The 19,172-nt window shown below is 45.4% G+C and overlaps 1 protein-coding gene across 2 annotated transcripts in view; it reads right to left on the bottom strand.

Moving 5' to 3' along the window:
- The window catches only part of KDSR (3-ketodihydrosphingosine reductase), a 44,784-nt gene that overhangs the window by 12,690 nt on the left and 12,922 nt on the right, over nt 1–19,172 (bottom strand). For both annotated transcript variants that reach the window (XM_081801078.1, XM_081801077.1), the window contains exons 6-9: nt 12,753–12,944; nt 7,232–7,315; nt 3,675–3,758; nt 502–603 (exon numbers count right to left, since the gene is read on the bottom strand). In XM_081801078.1, the coding sequence (XP_081657204.1) occupies nt 502–603; nt 3,675–3,758; nt 7,232–7,315; nt 12,753–12,944 (462 nt within the window). The remainder of the gene's footprint in view (nt 1–501; nt 604–3,674; nt 3,759–7,231; nt 7,316–12,752; nt 12,945–19,172) is intronic.

Genomic DNA, 19,172 nt, shown 5'->3' with positions numbered 1-19,172 from the left:
TGATTCTCCAGCAGCAAACATAGCACCCAGCGCATCAACCAGCAGTTAACTTGTGTGTGGCCTGGAGGAACCAGAGTTCACCTAAGAGTAGGGTCTGCATTGAATCCTTGACTTGGACCTCCCTAAGCATAGTTGCCTGTGACCTGACTCACCTAGAAGAGGGGTTCTGGTCTGATGCCCGGTACCCTACATCACTCTACCGCAAATCTTCAAACCAGTGTCCCTCACGTGAGAACCTGAGTGAACACCCCGACAGCAGAGACAGCATTCCCCCTCTATATCCACGGTGCCCAGAGCACAGAAGACTACTTCCCTCGCTGAACGCCCCAGGTGCTGTCTTTCACCCATGTCCTAGTTTCTTATCGCTGCCACTGCAGTAAAAGTCCTTCACATCCCCAGATAAAGTTACCAAGTCTTCTGTTAACCTTTTCTCATTGGGTTTTAATGAGAGGCACTGTCTGTCTGTCAGCCCGTCTGTCTGGTGGTGTAAGCATAGCTCACCTGCTGGAGCCCTTCAGTAATAGAAGTTACAGGTGCCATTCCACAGGTCAGGGACGACAGCATGTACCCGTCTGAGCCAATGGAACTGTTAAAATTCCCTTGCTAAAATAGAAGGAGGAGAAAAGAGGCAACAGTAGTAACCAGAAAAGGAATCAACACATCAAGACAATGAAGTGTGTGGGGCGCCTGGGTGGCTCAGTCGGTTAAGTGTCCAACTTTTGATGTGAGATCAGGTCATGATCTCAGGGTCCTGAGATCGAGCCCCATGTGGGGCTACACAACGGGTAAGAAGCCTGCTTAAGGTTCTCTCTCACTTCCTCTCCCTCTGCCCCTCCCCTGCTTGCTCGCATGCTCTCTCTCAAAAAAAAAAAAAAAAAATTAAATTAAAAAAAAAACAATGAAGTGCGTCCACTTTAGGCGGCATACAAGCGTAACAGCTTACGTCAAAGCTGAGCCAACAAACATGGCCTTGGGAGATGGGCCGGAATGGCTACACAGGAGGTTCTCACAATGTGGGTCCATGAACACTGGGGGTCCTGAGACCCTTTCAGAGGATCCAGGAGGACAAAATGATTGTCATAATAATACTAAGACCTTAACTGCCTTTTCACTGACATTTGCGTTGATGGGCAACACTGCTGGCTCATTAGCACAAATCGCAGTAGCAGTGTCTCTCCACGGCCACTCACACTTGCAGCAATAAGTAAACGGAAATTTTAAAATCTTTCAAAGGGGCGCCTGGGTGGCTCAGATGGTTGAGCGTCTGCCTTCGGCTCAGGTCATGATCCCAGGGTCCTGGGATCGAGTCCCGCATCGGCCTCCCTGCTCAGTACAGAGCCTGCTTCTCCTTCTCCCTCTGCCATTCCCTCTGCTTGTGCTCTTCTATCTCTCTGTCAAATAAATAAATAAAATCTTTAAAAAAAAAATATATTAAAATCTTTCAAAGATTTTAAAAGGTCAGTTTTACTTTAAAATGCCCTTGATAAAGCTATAAAATTAATCACTTTATTAAATCTCAACCCTTACAGGCAAGTCTTTATACTCTAGGTGACAAAAAGAGAATACACACCCAGTGCCTTCTGCTGTGTTCTGCACCCAAGGGGGACGGCTACCCTGCAGAAAGGCCCTCCTCCAACTGTTTAAGTCATGAAACTTAATCTATGTTATTCAGACTTGGGTATTTGGAAGACATTTTGTGGAAAATGAATAAAATGAGCCTGTCACTTCAAGGAGAATTGGCAGCTTTTATGGTCAATGTTAAAATCTGAGCTTTCAAGGAAAAATTAAGATTTGTGAAAACCTATCTGCCATTGTGAGATTGTCAGCTTCCCAATATGTAGACTTTTATGATCAGACCAGCAGTGTTATGAATGGATGTAATTTCCTGATAACTCAGTGAACCCATATTTTCCAAATGACTAATGCATAATGTTACAAAATCATGAATGGGTACAAAACATGCGAAGTGCAAAGACCAACGGAATTTAATGTAACAGAGAACAAAAAGTTCATTAATGTAGTTTCCAACTCCACGCTGTAATTAACCTTTAAGAAACTACTATTCATCCAGTTTGGGTTTAATATCAAAAAAAGAATGTCCACAATTATCTGAAAAGTCCATTAAATATTCCTCCCTTTCCTAACTACATATCTAAGGGCAGATTTTCTTTATATCCTTCACGCCAAAAAACATACTACAGCAGAGTGAATATGGAAGCAGCCGTGAGAAGCCAGCTGTCTTCTATCAACACCAACATTAAAGAGATTGGTGAAACGTAAAACAAAGGCACTCTTCACACTAATGTTTTATTTTGGAAAATTATCATGGTAGAAAGATTCCATTAAAATGTATTTAAATCCATTTAAATTTAAATGGATTAATAAATAAGTATTTTTTAGATTATGCAGTTTTGGAGCACGTGGGAGGCTCAGTTGGTTGAGCGTCTGCCCTCGGCTTGGGTCATGATCCCAGGATCCTGGGATCGAGTCCTGCATGGGGCTCCCTGTTCAGTGGGGAGCCTGCTTCTCCCTCTGCTTCTGCCGCTCCCCCTGCTTGTGCTCTCTCTCTCTCTTTCTCTCAAATAAATAAAATCTTAAAAAAAAAAAAAGACTATGGGTTTTAATTTCTAATATGGCAACTATGGATAAATACAAACATGTAAAGAAGTCTCTGGGACTGTCAACAGTTTCGTGTGCAAAGTGGTCAAGAAATGAAGTTTGAAAACCACCAGACTAAATGAATACTACCGAAAGACAAAGAGCTATTTCAGATCATTGAAAACACTGAGTGTGTTTGCTGTGACTTGAGGAGAGCAGGAAACACCATCCTAATCCACCAGGACCATCTTTCTAGGCCTTGGAACACAGTCAGGGCACAGCGCTTCCAACGTCTGTGTGGATCTTCAGAGAGTTGGGTGGTCGGGTGTTTCTTGTATTCTGCTCAGTCTGGGCTCGTGCTCACAGTGCATGCGGCCCTTAGGGCCGCTGCACGGCTTGCTGACACCTCATTCCGAGGGTCCTCAAATTTCCTACATGCGGTGGAGGCCTAAAGCTTACCGACACCCCTCATTAGTGCATGTTGTTCTACGTGTGGGTCAACAGGATGTCGTCAAAAGTCTGTGGGGCACGTATATGGGTTCTACAAAATGGCAGGCACATGGTTTCCACTTTTGACTCCAAATAAACTCGGTAGCCCGGACACACGTCCTTATTAGTGAACATTTGGGAAAACGATATTGGGAAGCAGGAAGGTGAAAGAAAAAAGTCCTTAATCAACGAGTCCGGCATTTTATAAAGTACCTAAACTCATCTACAACGGCAAGTACTGTGGGAAAGCAGAAAGAAGGCAGCGGGCCATCGACAGGATAGAGGACACATCATTTATACACAACAGGGAAGTCTCGTGTTCTTCTGAAAGAACCAAAGTTCCCAGGCATCCTTACTCATCAATCTGTTCCTAGGGTTAAGATATATAATTAGTTTCCAGGAGCCTATGAATTAACATGGAATCAATAAAGTATCGCAGGGGAAAAAATAGTCCAATATTAGATATGAATCTGACCAAAAAGACACAGTAATTTATGTTTTGAAATAAGCCCTGGGACAAATATAGTATTTCTTTTCAGAAATCTAGTACTAAAACTATTAAGAAAGAAAATAAGGACTGTACTTACTATGGCGTCTTTAACAATTTGTTTGGCCACTTGCTCTGGTTTGCAAACAGATACGGTCTCTGAAATCAGACGAGTCTCCAAAGGCTAAAGGTGGGAAAAAACAGATGTATCAATACCATTATCAGCCATTAAATTCAAGAACAAATAATTCTCACAACCTTCTCTCCCCTACTTTATAAAGAATTCCAGCTTTCCACCTTTGAGCAGATTCCTACTTTTAGGAATCAGGTCTGTCCAGATTCTAAATCAGTTTCTACCTGGTCCCTGTATAAAATTCAATCCAGTGGCTGGAGTGAGACAAGGAGGCCCCTGCCGCTCTCCGTGGGACAATGTGTGGTCTCAGCTCCAGCGATGATCACCAAAGCTAGAATGAGACCACATCACAGGTCCAAGTCTGGGGGAATCCTCACTGCGGGCCACCTGACCAGCTGTGTTTATGCAGAGCCTAGACCATGCGCCCTGAGCAAGTTTGCCTTACGACCAGCATCTCCATTCTGACCAAATATTCCCAGGCCAGCAGAGACAGAGCTGAGGCCCTGGGCAGAGAGAGCCCCAGCCCAGCCCCTGTTCAACAACACAGCTGTTTCTTAGAAGACCCGCAGAGGCAGCAACAAGAAGGAGGATGGGACAGAAAACACTGAGAGGCCCTGGGCATGGCTGGGTGCTCATTATCGCGCTGGTGCATCAGAACCCCAAATCCGAGGTGGCTAAAGGTCCCTCTCAAGGCCACCTAGTTCCAAAAGCCTTTCCTGAATTCTCACCTGGCACTACTTTCTCATCTCTGCACATTTCTGCCTTAATAGATATTATAGCTACGTGTGTATTTGCATTTTACCTCCTAAGTTCCTTGTGGGCCAGGTCTTTTTTTTTTCTTTTTTCTTTTTTAATCTTCTTTACAGTGACATGAACATGTGCTCAGAAATTCTTTAAAAGGGAGTTTCAATTAGAAGTTCTAAAACTAAAGCCTTAAACTGCATGAAACTGTAAATTTTATTTACCATGTAGGCTTGAGAATATTAAAATAAAAACACAGAATGTATTTTCTTAAATTAGAAAAGCATAGCACTTCATAAAAGTAAAATATTTCTTGATGAACCTGAATTAAGAGCAAGGATCTTCTGAAGGGGCCGTTCCTTCTTCCAGACCACCAGGCAGGCACAACGGGGCCAGACACACATTAGATTTAAAAGCACTATGGCGCCCCCTAAAGGGCTTGCACACCAACACAGAATTTGATTTATCCAAAGAAGTCGGGTCAACACTGTACTACTGGAGGGAAAAAACCCAACTTAACATCAAAATCAAATCTTCACGGGGAAATTACCACTCTTTGTCAGCTTTGGCTTCCAACGAAAAGACTGTTAACAAATGTTGCAAATCTGCTTAGCAGACCCCTGCTTATTCTAAGACAGGGCATTTGGCTTAAATTTACTTCTTTGCAATAGTGGTAATCTTAAGAGGCAGAGCCAAAGAGAAGTGAATAGGGAAGAAAAAACTTCTAAATCATAACATCTTTTTGCAAATATACAGTCCACGGAGCATAAGTGCCAATTTTTATGCTGCAGAGCCTCGCACTTACTATAAAGGAGAAGAAAACCAATCAACACCCATTCAAGGTAGTAAGTTCGGATCGATTCCTTTCTTCTCCACTTGATTCATTTGCTCGCAGGGTGCCCCACTACACATCAAGGCAAAGAAGAGGCTCCTTGGAACAAAGTGCAAAGCCTGCATTCAGCTCAGCATGACCGTCATTATATATAATGTAAATGTCCAGTGGTGATAGGCATTATAAAGAAAAATAAAGCCAGAGGAAAGGATGGTGAATATTCCAAGGGAGTGATGTATGAGATACAGAGGGTCAGGGAAGGCCTCTCAGGGTGAAGTCTGTACAGAGACAAAGAAGCAAGGGGGGAACACCTGGGTGGCTCAGTCAGTTAAGCGTCTGCCTTCGGCTCAGGTCATGATCCCAGAGTCCTGGGATGGAGCCCTGCCTTGGGCTCCCTGCTCAGCGGGGAGCCTGCTTCTCCCTCTGCCTGCCACTCCCCCTGCTTGTGCTCTCTCTCTGACAAATAAATAAATAAAATCTATAAAAAAACAAAAAGAAGAAGCAGCAGCAAGGAATTAAGCCACTTGTACATCCAGAGAGAGAGGAAAGCAAGAGCAAAGCAAGACCAAAGGCTGGGCAAGCTCAAGGAACAGACGGGGCTCTGGTATGGCTGAAGCCAAGAAGAGGAGTCAATGCTGTGGACAGGTGGCCAAGGTCCAGACAGTGCAGGACCCAGTAAGCCTCAAGACCTCTGGATTCTACTGTAGGCATGATGGGAACCAGCGAAACCACACTCACCAATACATAACATATTCCGTGTGCTTTGTAATGCTAATTTTAAATGAGTCAAAATTACATTAAATTACATTAAAAATTCAGTCTTATGATGGGGAGTCCCACTAGCCACATTTCAAGTGTTCAACAGCCACAATGTGACTACCATATTGGAGAGTGCAGACATAGAGCATTTCCATTCTAGAGAATTCTATCAGACTGTGCTGCACAAGAAGGGTCTTTTTGGGTTTGTTTTGGCTTTTTCTGCCGCAGAGGGGTTTGAACAGGGGAGTGACAAGACTGACTTAGGCTTTAAAAGGATTACTGGCCCCTGTGTGAAGAACCGACGGGGATGGGGAGAAGGGGGCAGAAGCAGGCAGACCAGTTTGAAGACTATTAAAGAGCAGTTCAGGCAAAAATATCAGCAGCTATCATTACTAGGATAGTACTGATACTTGCAGCTTTTTGTTTTTTGGGTTTTTTTTTAAGATTTTATTTATTTATTTGACAGAAAGAGAGACAGTGAGAGAGGGAACACAAGCAGGGGGAGTGGGAGAGGGAGAAGCAGGCATCCCACGGAGCAGGGAGCCCGATGCGGGGCTCGATCCCAGGACCCTGGGACCATGACCTGAGCCGAAGGCAGACGCTTAACCATCTGAGCCCCCCAGGCGCCCCTTTTATTCAGGAAAAGTTCTGAGAGGAGAACCAAGAGGATGCGCAGTCAAGTGGATGAGTGGCGTGGGAGAAGAACTAAGGCTGGCTTCTCAGTTACCGGCCTGAGCACTGGGTGGACGCTGGGCGCGAGGCAATGAGATGAAAAGTTAATGAGCGGAATGAGGGAATCCTAAGATCCATTTTTGAAATGATAAGTCAGGATCGGCAACCAAGAGTTTAAGTTCAGAGGAGAGAATATCATTATTAAAGAGTATCATCTCGTTAGTTAAAAATACAGGCTATACGCAACATCACAAAGAAAATACCTTATTAATTAAGTAAGCCTTTGAAGATTATTAGCAAAAACCATGGCCTTGGAAAATACAGGCTGCATTCTCTAAGACCCCACATGAAAGTTCCAGAAAATCCAGAGGCCTCTACCTAGCACGTCAATTGAAAAGAACTCAATTTTCTGACTGATGAAAATGACTCCAGGCTGACGGGTGGAAAGTCAGAAAGTCAGAAAATTGGAAAAGGGGTTTACAATGTCAAAGGCTCAAAACAGACATGGGCCAACACTTACCTTGGTTTTGTTTTCTTCTGCAAACCCAGGGGTATCTGTGTCTGGCGGGTAGGCAACTGTGACATAGATGTTATATGGCTTCACCTGCATTCCAGAAACAACACGTGCCCCTTCAGTAAACAAGGTACAATTCCGCTTCTTCCCTTATTTACCTGCCCTGGCTGCCGGGCACACGCAATGAATACTGCCCGAATTCTCTCAGAAGCTGGCCGGACCAACAAGGTGATTCTGCAAGTGGAGAACCAGCCCTGATGGGGTCCGGAAACTCCTCTCCACGAAGATCATTTAGAAAGAAGGGCAAAAAGCCCACCCCAACAACTTCTACTTCAGAAGGCAGCTGGCCCCGAGGTACAGAGATTCGCCTCCTTCTAAGTTTTGCCCACCCCCTGGCCAGGTGAGGCCCTGGGAGCGGTCCAGGAGGAAGGTGGGCAGCTAAAAGGAAGTCTACTTGTCCCCCCTGCCCCCACCATGACACCACTCGGGCCCTGTGTGCGAGCCAATGGGACAGGTCCGCTCCTCTGCCATCAGACTGCAAATCTGGCTTCCTCAATGGCTGCCTCTGAAATTCTTATTGATTTCATCTACAGAATACATGAAGATCATTCAAAACCCTTTCCCTAGGCCCTTCTTGTGCCACCCCAGACCCTGGCCTACAACTAATATGGATCCCCTGAGAAGTTGGCGTGATCAAGAACTCCCCATGCAACCAGCCTCTGCCCATTAGGGAGTCAAGAGGTCAAGAGTCACTCTGCCCTCCACCACAGAACCAACCAACATGGCTGAGTCCCAGGTCAGACCAACCGAGCACCTCCCCGAAGACAACCTCATCCTTACTTAGATACAGAAACTCCTTCCCAGCTTGACACGGGCTCTTAGGCTTGTTTACCTCACCACCAGGCCCCCACACTGAAATTCGCTACTCATAAACACACCCCCAACAAGAAGATTCCAGAAGAGTCTCCTGCTAGTCAGCCAGGACACACCCTTCCCAAAGATCCTGCTCCTCAGCGGCCCTGCTCCACACGCTCATCTGGCGCTGATTCTAAGTGGCTCTAGGGCGATAGTTCATACCATCGATATTGCTGCCCTATTTTATTTGCTGTTGGCTCACTGTTTAGCCCCAGGACAGCACCCAGGGGAGTGAGAGTGGACAGGCAGTTGGTGGCAGGGAGGCCACCAGGTATCTCAAGGAGGCTGAGGAGTGACAAGACCGCTTCCTCACGCAACAGCCTCTGAGAGCATCCCAGGGCCCCATTCTGTCACCGAGGCCCTTTCCTCCCTGGGTCCCTCCGTGAGGCAGAGTTCTAAGCCTGTGGGAAGAGCAGCAAGGGTCGGGAGAAGCACGGAGGCAGAAGATCCTGGCCAGCCACCCTGAAAAGTCCAAGAGCCAAGGGTGATGTCTTTGCTGGTCCAGCTCCAGCGCACTCAGGGTGTGAGAGAGCCCGTTCACTCGCCACCGAAGGTCAGCTATGCTCATAAATAGCTCTGCATTCAGGCCAGGCAGTGAGGTTGATGAGCAAGCAATTTCTCCTCCGCTTGTTTTTGAGAGAGTGACTTTAGAAACTGTCTCCCACAGCCTTGCCCTCTGTGGTCCACAGACCAGACAAAAACACCACCGAAAACGCCGAGAAGCGGTAACTGGCCCACAGGAAGCCTGAAGCCGACTCTGCTCGGACAAGGTCGTTTCTCTGCTGCTTCTGTGCCCCTTCCTCCTGCGACACGTCAGGGCTGTGACCTCAGCTAATAGGAGACGGTACGTCAAAGCCTTGGTTCTCAGTTTCAAGGTTATGGCTGAAAGAGCCTTTCAGAACAGCTCTCTCCTGGGGTGGGCACAGACTGTCAGGGCTGGGAGGAACCAGTCCCGCCCCTTTCCGGGGGCTGGTGTCATCCGTACAATCATGAAGCCAAATGACTCTCTCCACCTAGGGCTAGAGACCTCCAGTGGCTAATCACCTAATCATTTTATTTCTTCATCCAACACACAATTATTGAGGGGCTACTGTGTGCTGATATTGGTCTATGAATGAAGATCTGATGTCAGCAATTCAGAGAGAGTCTCTGCCCTCGTGGAGCTTATAGTCTCCTGAAACTCTGGGTCAAATAATTGGTAAAAATCGAAATACACCAAACTATAATCTTCACTTTCCTTTAATCAACTAATCCCATAACCCCAGCGGAAAAGGAAAGGCAGTTAATTTGGCTTTGTGCGTTCTTGCTAAGACAATGCTGACTCCCAGAGATCACCACTTTCTCTAAGAATTAATAGGCCGGGACTTCACTAGCTGATTCCCCCGCTGACCTTACCACTGTGTGTTTGCCCTCCTCCCTGCTGATGGACCGTTCTCTGTCCTCCCACTCTGCCCACTACCCTCCTTTTGTCAGCTTCTTCCTTCTCCCTGGTCTCCATTTCAACCAGAAAGCCAATCCTCTGCTCGAGAACCAATTTGTCATCAAAATAATCCCACCCAAAATGTGTAGTTCCTAATTCCATCAAAACAAAGGTGGGGGGGGGGTGCTGGAGAGAGAAGCAGAGCTGTGGAGGAGAAGCTCCAGAAGGTAAGCTTCAGCTTCCTTTTCACCCCCTTCGAGGGAGGCACAAAGACTAGTTTGCTTTTACTTGGTCTCTGCTACCACATCTTTGGCTATAACCCATGTCAGAAGTCTGCTTTCCAGGGGCACCTGGGAGGCTCAGTTGGTTAAGCACCTGCCTTTGGCTCAGGTCATGATCCCAGCATCCTGGGATCGAGCCCCATGTGGGACTCCCTGCTCAGTGGAGAGTCTGCTTCTACCTCTCTCTCTCTCTCCCTCTGTGCTCTCTTCCTCTCTCTCAAATAAATAAAATCTTAAAAAAGAAAAAAGAAGTCTGCTTTCCAAAAAAATTAGAATTAGAATTTAGAATCTTTAAATCATATATTTATGCCTAAAAGACCGAGTTAAAGGAAAAAAAAAAGACCAAAAAATGCAATGAAGCATTCTTTCAAACGTATTCATTATACACAGAAGATTTCTAGGGTCCTACTTTAGTTTGTAGGGCAAAGGGTAGGGTGGACAGGAAGGCTTAAGAGTTAATTAAACCAAAAAGGATTATCAAAAAGTACTTAAGAGCCTGAGCAATTCTATAAGATCTGTTTCATGCATGGAAAAAACCTTGGCAAAGCCAATGGAATTATCCAGGTTTCTAAACCCTGTACCGTACATTTGTAGGGAAACAATGGTTTTGATGCAAGTCTGCTATGAACAAAGCTAGATTTTGATTATTGAATTTATTTCCCTCGTGGTACATGTTAATTTCATTTTGTGTTTACGAGGGGACACTTTTCATGGAGTCTAAATATGGACAGAAGTCAAGCAGACTTCAAGTCCAGACCAGCTACAAGATGCGTGTGAATCATGCTTGTCACAAAGATGCTTCAGGGACTCTGTCCGCACTAGCAACTCACTTTCTTTTTCCCTCTTCTTTAGTAATGTCTCTGTTCTACCTGAAGTGAAACCAGGCCACCCAGATTACACACTTTGCCCTCAATTAGTGAATCCTGAAGTAGTTCTGCAAGACACAACTTAGGAACAAAAAGCCCTAATAAGCAGATTTTTCATTTCCAAAATAGTCCTTCCCTTAGCAGGTGTCTGAGACCAAAGTGGAGGGCTGAGACAACTAGCCAGATGAATCTGGCAACTTCTGACCTGAATTACAGACACATCAGCTGCTGCTGAAGATAGGCAGAGGGAGCCAGCAGGCAAGGACTTTGTTACTATTTTTGTTGCAAAATAACGATCTGGCTTTCAGCAACTCAATGAACTACTGAAAACTCAGCGTTCTTATCTGTAAGGTGGCATAACAACATCTGCCACACATACCTCATAAAACTGTTATAAAAGGGGGCGCCTGGGTGGCTCAGTCGTTAAGCGTCTGCCTTCGGCTCAGGTCATGACCCCAGGGTCCTGGGATCGAGCCCCGCATCGGGCTCCCTGCTCGGCGGGAAGCCTGCTTCTCCCTCTCCCACTCCCCCTGCTTGTGTTCCCTCTCTCGCTGTGTCTCTCTCTGTCAAATAAATAAATAAAATCTTTAAAAAAAAAAAAAAACTGTTATAAAAGTCAAGTGGTTATTCGCGAAGGGGCTCTCAAAGTAAACATTGCAAAAGAAATACTGGTATTCTTGTTTTGAAATTTCACAGTCATATGTGCCTCATTGGCTAAATGTATCATAATGACCCATTATTAAGAGTATTAAGCAAGTTGATAAAAAAGAAGTTTGGGGCTGGTTCCTTTCTGATGAGCTCGGCATAGTCAACCAGTCCCTAAGTGGCCCATCACGATTGTGTCACTGACTGGACAGCTCATCTGTACTACAATGGTTGTCTAATAGCTGGGCGGTAAGGCACCTGTCACACACCACCGAGGGCTCTTCTGGGGATTTTCTAAATCAGGGGTCAGCAAACTATGGCCTGTGGGACAAATCTGGCCCCCCCCCACCTGTTTTTATAAATAAAGTTTTATTGGAACACAGCCATACCCATTCATTCACCTATCGCTAACGGCAGCTTTCCTGCTCTCGGGAGGCTGGAGGAGTTGCGACAGACACCATCCTCCCCTCAAAGGCTAGAATACTTACAAGCTGGCCCTGACGGAAAAAATTTGCTAACCCCTAATCTAAATCAGTAAACAGAATCCCCAAATCACACTCTTACTAGGAGAAGGTGGGTCACAGGAATTAATTCTCTTCTGGGCTTTTAACATCATGATGCGGCGTTATATTTCAGTCTATATCACAACAGGAAGAATTTTACCTTGTCTTTTCGGTGTGTGATTTGGGATAGATATGTGCGGTGCTCTCTAAGCATCCCCACTTGACAACAGTGCAGAAGTCGGCTTCACACAATCGAAGTTGTGTGAAGGTTGTCACATCATGACAAACACTTATTTTGATGCTAATCCTCCTTCACAACATGCTCTATTAACTGGGAAAATAAAAAGCGTTCACTCTCATCAATATTTCTTTAGGATATTAAAATGCAAGTATCAGGAGAGCCAAATGATACTTTTAGTCCAACCGTCTTGTTTTTCAGAAAAGGAAACAGACCAAGTTAAATGATTTGTCTAAAAGCTGAGAGCTAGACAGTAGGTGATTTAAGCTTTTCCCTCAAACACACGCTAAGTTTATTATCCAGTCATAAAGGACACATCTTCTTGTTACAGGAACACCTCTAGAGAATAAAATATCTGGTTAACCTGATACATACTCACATAGTATTAGGCCAAAAATACCATGTAAATATAGTAGTACTTTGTGTATTAAATTAAGCAAGCAAAACACCTCACACCCACTTGGCTTCTCTCATAATCTTTATGCAATGAAAAATGTTAACTGCAAAATGCAAGGGTTGAGCCGATTCTCTTTCACTGATATCAAGTCTACAAATGTCTAATTCACTGCAACAACATGTGTAAAGTGGCCACAAACTAAAGGGGAACACACATTGCTGAGTTAGAAGATAGAAATATAAAAATTGAACACAGCATTTACCTCCATCTGCAAGGCTTCAGCCAATCCCCTGATGGCAAACTTGGATGAGGAGTAGGCCGTAAAACCGAATAATCCCAACTGTCCTGCCTGGGAGGAGACAAAGACGATCCTGCCCACCCGGCGCTCCTTCATGGTGGTGATGACTGCTCGGCTGGGGTACACGCTGCCTAGGTAGTTGACGCTCATTAGTCTCTGCAGGGAACAAAGAGCCATGCAAGAGGTGAGCAAGGTCAAAGCCTCAAGGCTGTGCTTCATGGGAGTTCTGTCTGCTCTCCAGATTTGAGTTCTTCAGTGGAGCCCAAGTGACTGGGAGCCCAATGGATGTGTTGAAGGCATGAATGATGAGATGAGCCTGTAAATGAGCCATGATGCTCACAATCTACCATCTGAAGTCTCTTTCAATCTAGTCTTGTATTCTCACCATGACCGCAGTGATGTCTTTGCTGAAAACTGGCCAGGATTAGTTTTCTCCTTACCAAAAGTGCACTGCGTCTTGCAGGTAATACTTCCAGAAAGACAGTTTTAGGAAAAAGCCCCCAAATATTTCTAACCCTACTAGTTCTAAGCTACAGAAAGATCATAAAGAGACTAGGACAGTGGTTAACAGCATGGACTGTGGGTTGAAGCCTTGGCTTGACCATTTACTACCTATTTGATGATGAAGAAAGTCAGACACTCTACTTATTTCTGCAGCTGAACCCAGGGCTCATGCTGGTACCAGCTCAGAGGGCTGTTGGAAGAACTGAAAGAGGAAACACAAGGCAAGAGGCAGCACAGCCTCTGACCCGCAGTAAGTGCCTGACCAATGTTGGCTCTTAGGTTATGATGGGTAAGAGCTTACATAGGTACCGAGAGTCTATTTTCCCTTCATCCTGGGAACTCTTAAAAACCTTATATTTTAACTTGGAAATCTAAAAGTACTTGCATCAAAATGACTCTATATTAAAAGTCTTGGAAAAATACTAGATCTATCAGCATGTGAAACCAAACACTTCACTGAGGAACTTTGAGTCAACCATGGAACGTTAACTCTACAGAATGTTATGTAGCTTTTAGAGATGGTGACCAGAAACACCAGGAGGATGGAGGAAATAGTTGTTCCGCAAGTTTAAAAAAACAGAAGACATACAACACTATAGTTACACCGTGACTGTAACTAATTCAAATAGTAAATAAAAGTACATGTGCACAGGCACTAAACCAACTATAGAAAACTGTAAGTGATAGTGGGGCGCCTGGGTGGTGCAGTTGGTTGAGAGTCTGACTCCTGATTTTGGCTCAGGTCGTGATCTCATGGGTCATGAGATCGAGGCCCATGACAGGCTCCACGCTCAGCAAGGAGTCTGCTGGAGATTCTCTATCCCTTTCCATCTCCCTCCCCCCTCCCCCCACGCTCTTCCCCCCCCAAATAAAAAAATAAATAAATTTGTAAGTGATTGTGTTAGGATGCTGGGATTCCCACTTTTCCCAAAATGTCTTTTAATATCACTACATTTCTTTGATAACAAAAATGCTCTAAAAAAGTGCTGAAAAAAGATAGCACACTGAACCCAAGTGTCAACCTCAGCTCCCTTCAGAGATCCCGCTAAAATCTGAGTAAAAAGATAATATTTTTTTAAAGGCCAACAGCCTACAGGAACATAGACGATAGGAAAGAAAATAACTGCAAGAACATTCTAGAAGCTGAAAAACAGAACGGTGACCGATAACGAACTTAGCAGAAAGCTGAATGCTAAGCAAGGAGCAGAGAAACTGAAAAGCAGGACTGCACCAGAGAACCCCCAAAGGCTCGAACAGCACCAAAAGCACCTCCGGGGGCAGGAGGCTAGGCATGGGCCTAAAAGAGAGGTGTATCAGCTAAAAGTCTGTCTGTCTGTTTGTTTGTTTATTTATTTATTTATTTATATTATTTCCTTTTTAGAGAGAGCATGCGGGAGTGCATGAGTGGAGCAGGGGAGGGGCAGAGGCAGAGGGAGAGAGAGAATCTCAAGCAGACTCCACACCCAGCGCAGAGCCCGATGCGGGCTCGATCTCAGAATCTTGAGATCACGACCTGAGCTGACATCAAGAGTTGGATGCTTAACTAACTGAGCACCCAGACGCTCCTAAAAGTCTGTTTAAAACCTAGTCAGACAGATCCGCAATTATAATTCGAGATTTCAATACCCCTCTTTCAGTCACTGATCGAACAAGGGCACACAAAATCAGTCAGGACACAGAAGGCTTGACCAACATCTCAGCTAACTGGGCCTAATCAACACTGACGGAACACTCTACCCAAAACAGCAGAATACATGTTCTTTCCAGCACACATGGAATGGCCACAGGAGAGGCTGTATGTTGGGCCAAAAGCAAGTCTCAACAAATTTTAAAGGATTCAAGTCATACAAAGTATGTCTGCTGGCCACAATGGAACTAAATTGGAAATTGATACGGAAATTATTTCTGGAAAATCTCTCAAGTATTCAGAAACTAAGTAACACACTTTTAGATAATCCAAGGGTCAAAGCAGAAATGAAAAGAGAAATTATAAGATATTTGTAACTGAATTGAAGTGAAAACACAACATATCAGAATGTGTAGACTGCTGCTTCAGCATCATTTAGCTGGAAACTCACGGCACAACCACCCGCATTTGAAGAGGAAGACTCTCACATCGATGACCTCAGCTTCCACCGAGAGAACTATGAAAAGAAGAGCGAATTAAAACAGAAGTATGCAGAAAAAAGGAAATAATAAAAATAAGAGAGGAAATAAATGAAATAGAAAACAGAAAAACAACAGAAAGTTAATAAAACCGAAAGCTGGGGGGCGCCTGGGTGGCTCAGTCGTTAAGCGTCTGCCTTCGGCTCAGGTCATGATCCCGGGGTCCTGGGATTGAGCCCTGCATCGGGCTCCCTGCTCCGCGGGAAGCCGGCTTCTCCCTCTCCCGCTCCCCCCGCTTGTGTTCCCTCTCTCGCTGTGTCTCTCTCTGTCAAATAAATAAATAAAATCTTAAAAAATATATTTAAAAAAAAAAAAAAAACGAAAGCTGGTTACTGAGAAGATCCATAAAAGTGATAAATCTCTAGTCCCACTGGTCAGGAAAGATAAAGGACACAAACTGTCAATATCAAGAATGAGAGAGGTGCTCTCACTACAAATTCTATAGGTATTAAAGGGGTGATTAAGAGCATACAACGAATAACTCCATGCCAATCAATTCAATGACTTAGACGAAATGGACAAATTCCCTGAAAGACACAAGCTACCAAAGATCACTCAAAAAAGGAGTAGATAAGAAGATACAAATGTAGGGGCGCCTGGGTGGCTCAGTCTGTTAAGCGTCTGACTCTTGGTTTCGGCTCAGGGCCTGATCTCATGGATCGTGAGATCAAGTCCTGCACTGGGCTCTGCGCTCAGCAGGAGTCTGCTTGGATATTCTCTCCCTCTGCCCCTTCCCCCACCTGGTTCTCTCTCTCTCTACCTCTCTCTCTCTCTCTCTCTCAAATAAATAAATAAAATCTTTAAAAAAAAAAAAGATACAAATGTAGCCCCACATCTACTAAAGACATTGAATTAAAGTTAGAAACCTTCCCACAAAGATAAGCTCAGCCTTCCCTGGTAAATTCTGGCCAACATTTAAGGAAGGATACTATCAATTCTACACAAATCCTTCCACAAAAGTGAAGAGGAGGGAATACTCCCCTACTATGCTAAAAGGCTAGCATTACCTTTACACAAAAATCAGAAAATAACATTACAAGAAAAGAAAATTCCAACTAACGTCCCTTAAGAACACAGAAAGGATTAATAGCCAAGTGGGGTCTAGCCCAGGAATGCAAGGCTGGTTTAACATTGGAAATTAATTAATGTAACTCACCATATCAACTAAAAAAGAACTCTGTGATCATCCCAATAGATGCAGAAAAAGCACCTGACAAAATTCAACCTCCATTCCTTATAAAAACTTTCAGCAGGGGCGCCTGGGTGGCTTAGTCAGTTGAGTGTCCAACTCTTGATTTTGGCTCAGGTCATGATCTCAGGGTCATGGGATCCAGCCTCCTGCTGGGCTCCACCCTGGGCGTGGAACATGCTTAAGATTCTCTCCCTCTCCCTCTCTCTCTGCCCCTCCCTGCCCCCAACCTGTGCATGCTCTCTCTCAAAAAAACCAAAAACAAACAAAAAACCTCTCAGCAAACTAGGAATTGAAGTTTCTCAACTTGATAAAGGGCATCCACCCAAACACAACAAAAGAGAACAGAACTATAGCAAACATCATACTTAATGGTAAAAAAAAAAAAAAGAAATGTTTTCTCCCAAGATCAGGAACACCACAAGCATGTCTGCTCTCACCACTTCTATTCTGTACTAGATGTTCTCGCCAGTACAATAAGGGTACCCAGATGGGAACGGAAAAAAGTAAAACTGTTGCAGATGACATGATCTTGAATGTAGAAAATCCAGTGAGCACCAGAATTAATAATGGACTTTAGCAAGACGGCAAGATCAACACACAAAAATCAACTGAATTTCTCTACATGAGCAGTGAACACTCAGAAACTGACATAAAAAATACCATTTATACCGGCATCAAAAAATAGGAAATGCAGAAAAATGAGGTGCAAGACCCATACACTGAAAACTACAAAACACTGCTGAGAGAAACAAAAGAAAATTTAAATAAATGGAGATATATCCCACATTCAACGGTTAAAAGACTCGATATTGTTAAGATGTCAGCTCTCTGGATCTATAGAGTCAAGGTCATCCCAATCAAAAAGTGAAAATAATTATCACTAACAACTACAGGTAGATAAAGCAGGATACAGCTCCAAGAATCCAAAAGAAAAACCATTATACAGGAAAATTAGGAGAGGTGCACTGGCATTCCCGAAGACCACGTCCAGTTGCAGTAATTCCTGGGATGGCCTCACGGACTCTGCACCTTGTCGTACCCGTGACTCAGACTTATGGCAGTGAGAGGGCACGAAGCACAATCAGCAAGGGCAAAAGGCACCTGGGGCAGAGTCCAGAGGAACCAGGCGCGAGTTTCCAAGAGGCCTCTCCCCGGGGAGTCACATGGCATGTGCTGAGGTCCTCCAGCCATGAGCTGTAACCACACACTCAACCATCCTGTCCAGGGAACCCCTGTGATGTGAACTCTGTGAGCCTCAGTCAAGTTCAAAGGAGACAAACAAACAATCAAAACAAAACAAAACAATCAAATAAAAAAATGAGACAGAATTCACGTTACATGGAAATGAACTCTTCTCTTCAGGAAATGCATCAAACCCAGCAGTGTGGGTTCCAGCAGGACTTCTGGACAATGAGCACATCCCAGGCCTTGACCAGAACACCGCAGGGGACCAAGACAGAGAAGAGGGAGAGCAGAGGGGCAAGTACTGGCCGGGAGGGGGACGCGCCCCTCCTGGGAAGGGTGGCCCGCTACCTGCGTGCAGGGCAGCCGGGAAGAGGCCCTGTCCCTGGGACAGAGACAACAGGCTTCGGGTTACCAGTCCGTTCTTTTTAGAAGTCTGGTTCTCGCTGGGGTGGGACCGCTTCCAGCGGCCGCTAACAGCCACTCAAGCTGCTCAGTGCTGTGCCCGTCTCCGTCCTCCGGCCCCTCACTCCGAGTTTACCCACGAATGCCCCGCATCACCACCTCCTGCCCGACTCCCTCTGACACCTCCCACACAGCTCCCTGACACAGCAGGCAGGAAGACCCTCTGAACACCGAAACGCGGGTCACACTGCCGCCCAACTGAGCTGAAGCCCCTTCAGAGGTTTTGGACTAAAAGCCAAATTCCCCCATGGTGGCCTTCGAGGCCCCAGGACTTCTGGCCCCTGCTCCGCTCCACATCGCTCCAGAAGCTGACCCCTTATCCCCCAGTTCTCCTAATCCTCCACCCCCCCTGCCCCATACAGGCCTCCTGGTCCGTTCCTTGAGTTTGCCCTGCACATTCAGTCAGGGTTGAGTCTGCGGAGTCCCCCTCTGTTAGCCTCTCTCTCTCACTCTCTCTCTCTCTCTCTCACGTGCACACACACACAAGCAAACACTCATTCACACACACACTCCCTCATGCTCACACCCTTCCACACACACTCACGCACACCTGACTCCGCGGGCCACCTCCGAAGTCTCACCTCACTGGGTCACGCCTAGGCTGATACAACTATTTTCCCCAACTGATTCTTAACCCAGCTGTTGAAATCATCTTCAACATCTCCCTCCGATAACTTACGGTCAAGGCGTGCAGGCCAAGACAACCGCCTTTTATGCCGAGTTGATAAAGGAGCCTTAAAACACTCGAGTCCCAGAGAAGGCGCCCCTCTGCTTATAGCTGCATTTGGACGCTCCCGACTGGACTTTAAATCAGAGCTTACAGCGCCCTCCCAGCCCGCCAGAAGCAGGGTGTCTTCATTACTCCCCTAGCACCC

Source organism: Leptonychotes weddellii, chromosome 13 (assembly GCF_054177405.1).
Source record: "Leptonychotes weddellii isolate Sample4059 chromosome 13, ASM5417740v2, whole genome shotgun sequence".
In the NCBI taxonomy this organism is placed as follows: domain Eukaryota; kingdom Metazoa; phylum Chordata; class Mammalia; order Carnivora; family Phocidae; genus Leptonychotes; species Leptonychotes weddellii.
This window is presented reverse-complemented; position numbering and strand designations above follow the sequence as displayed.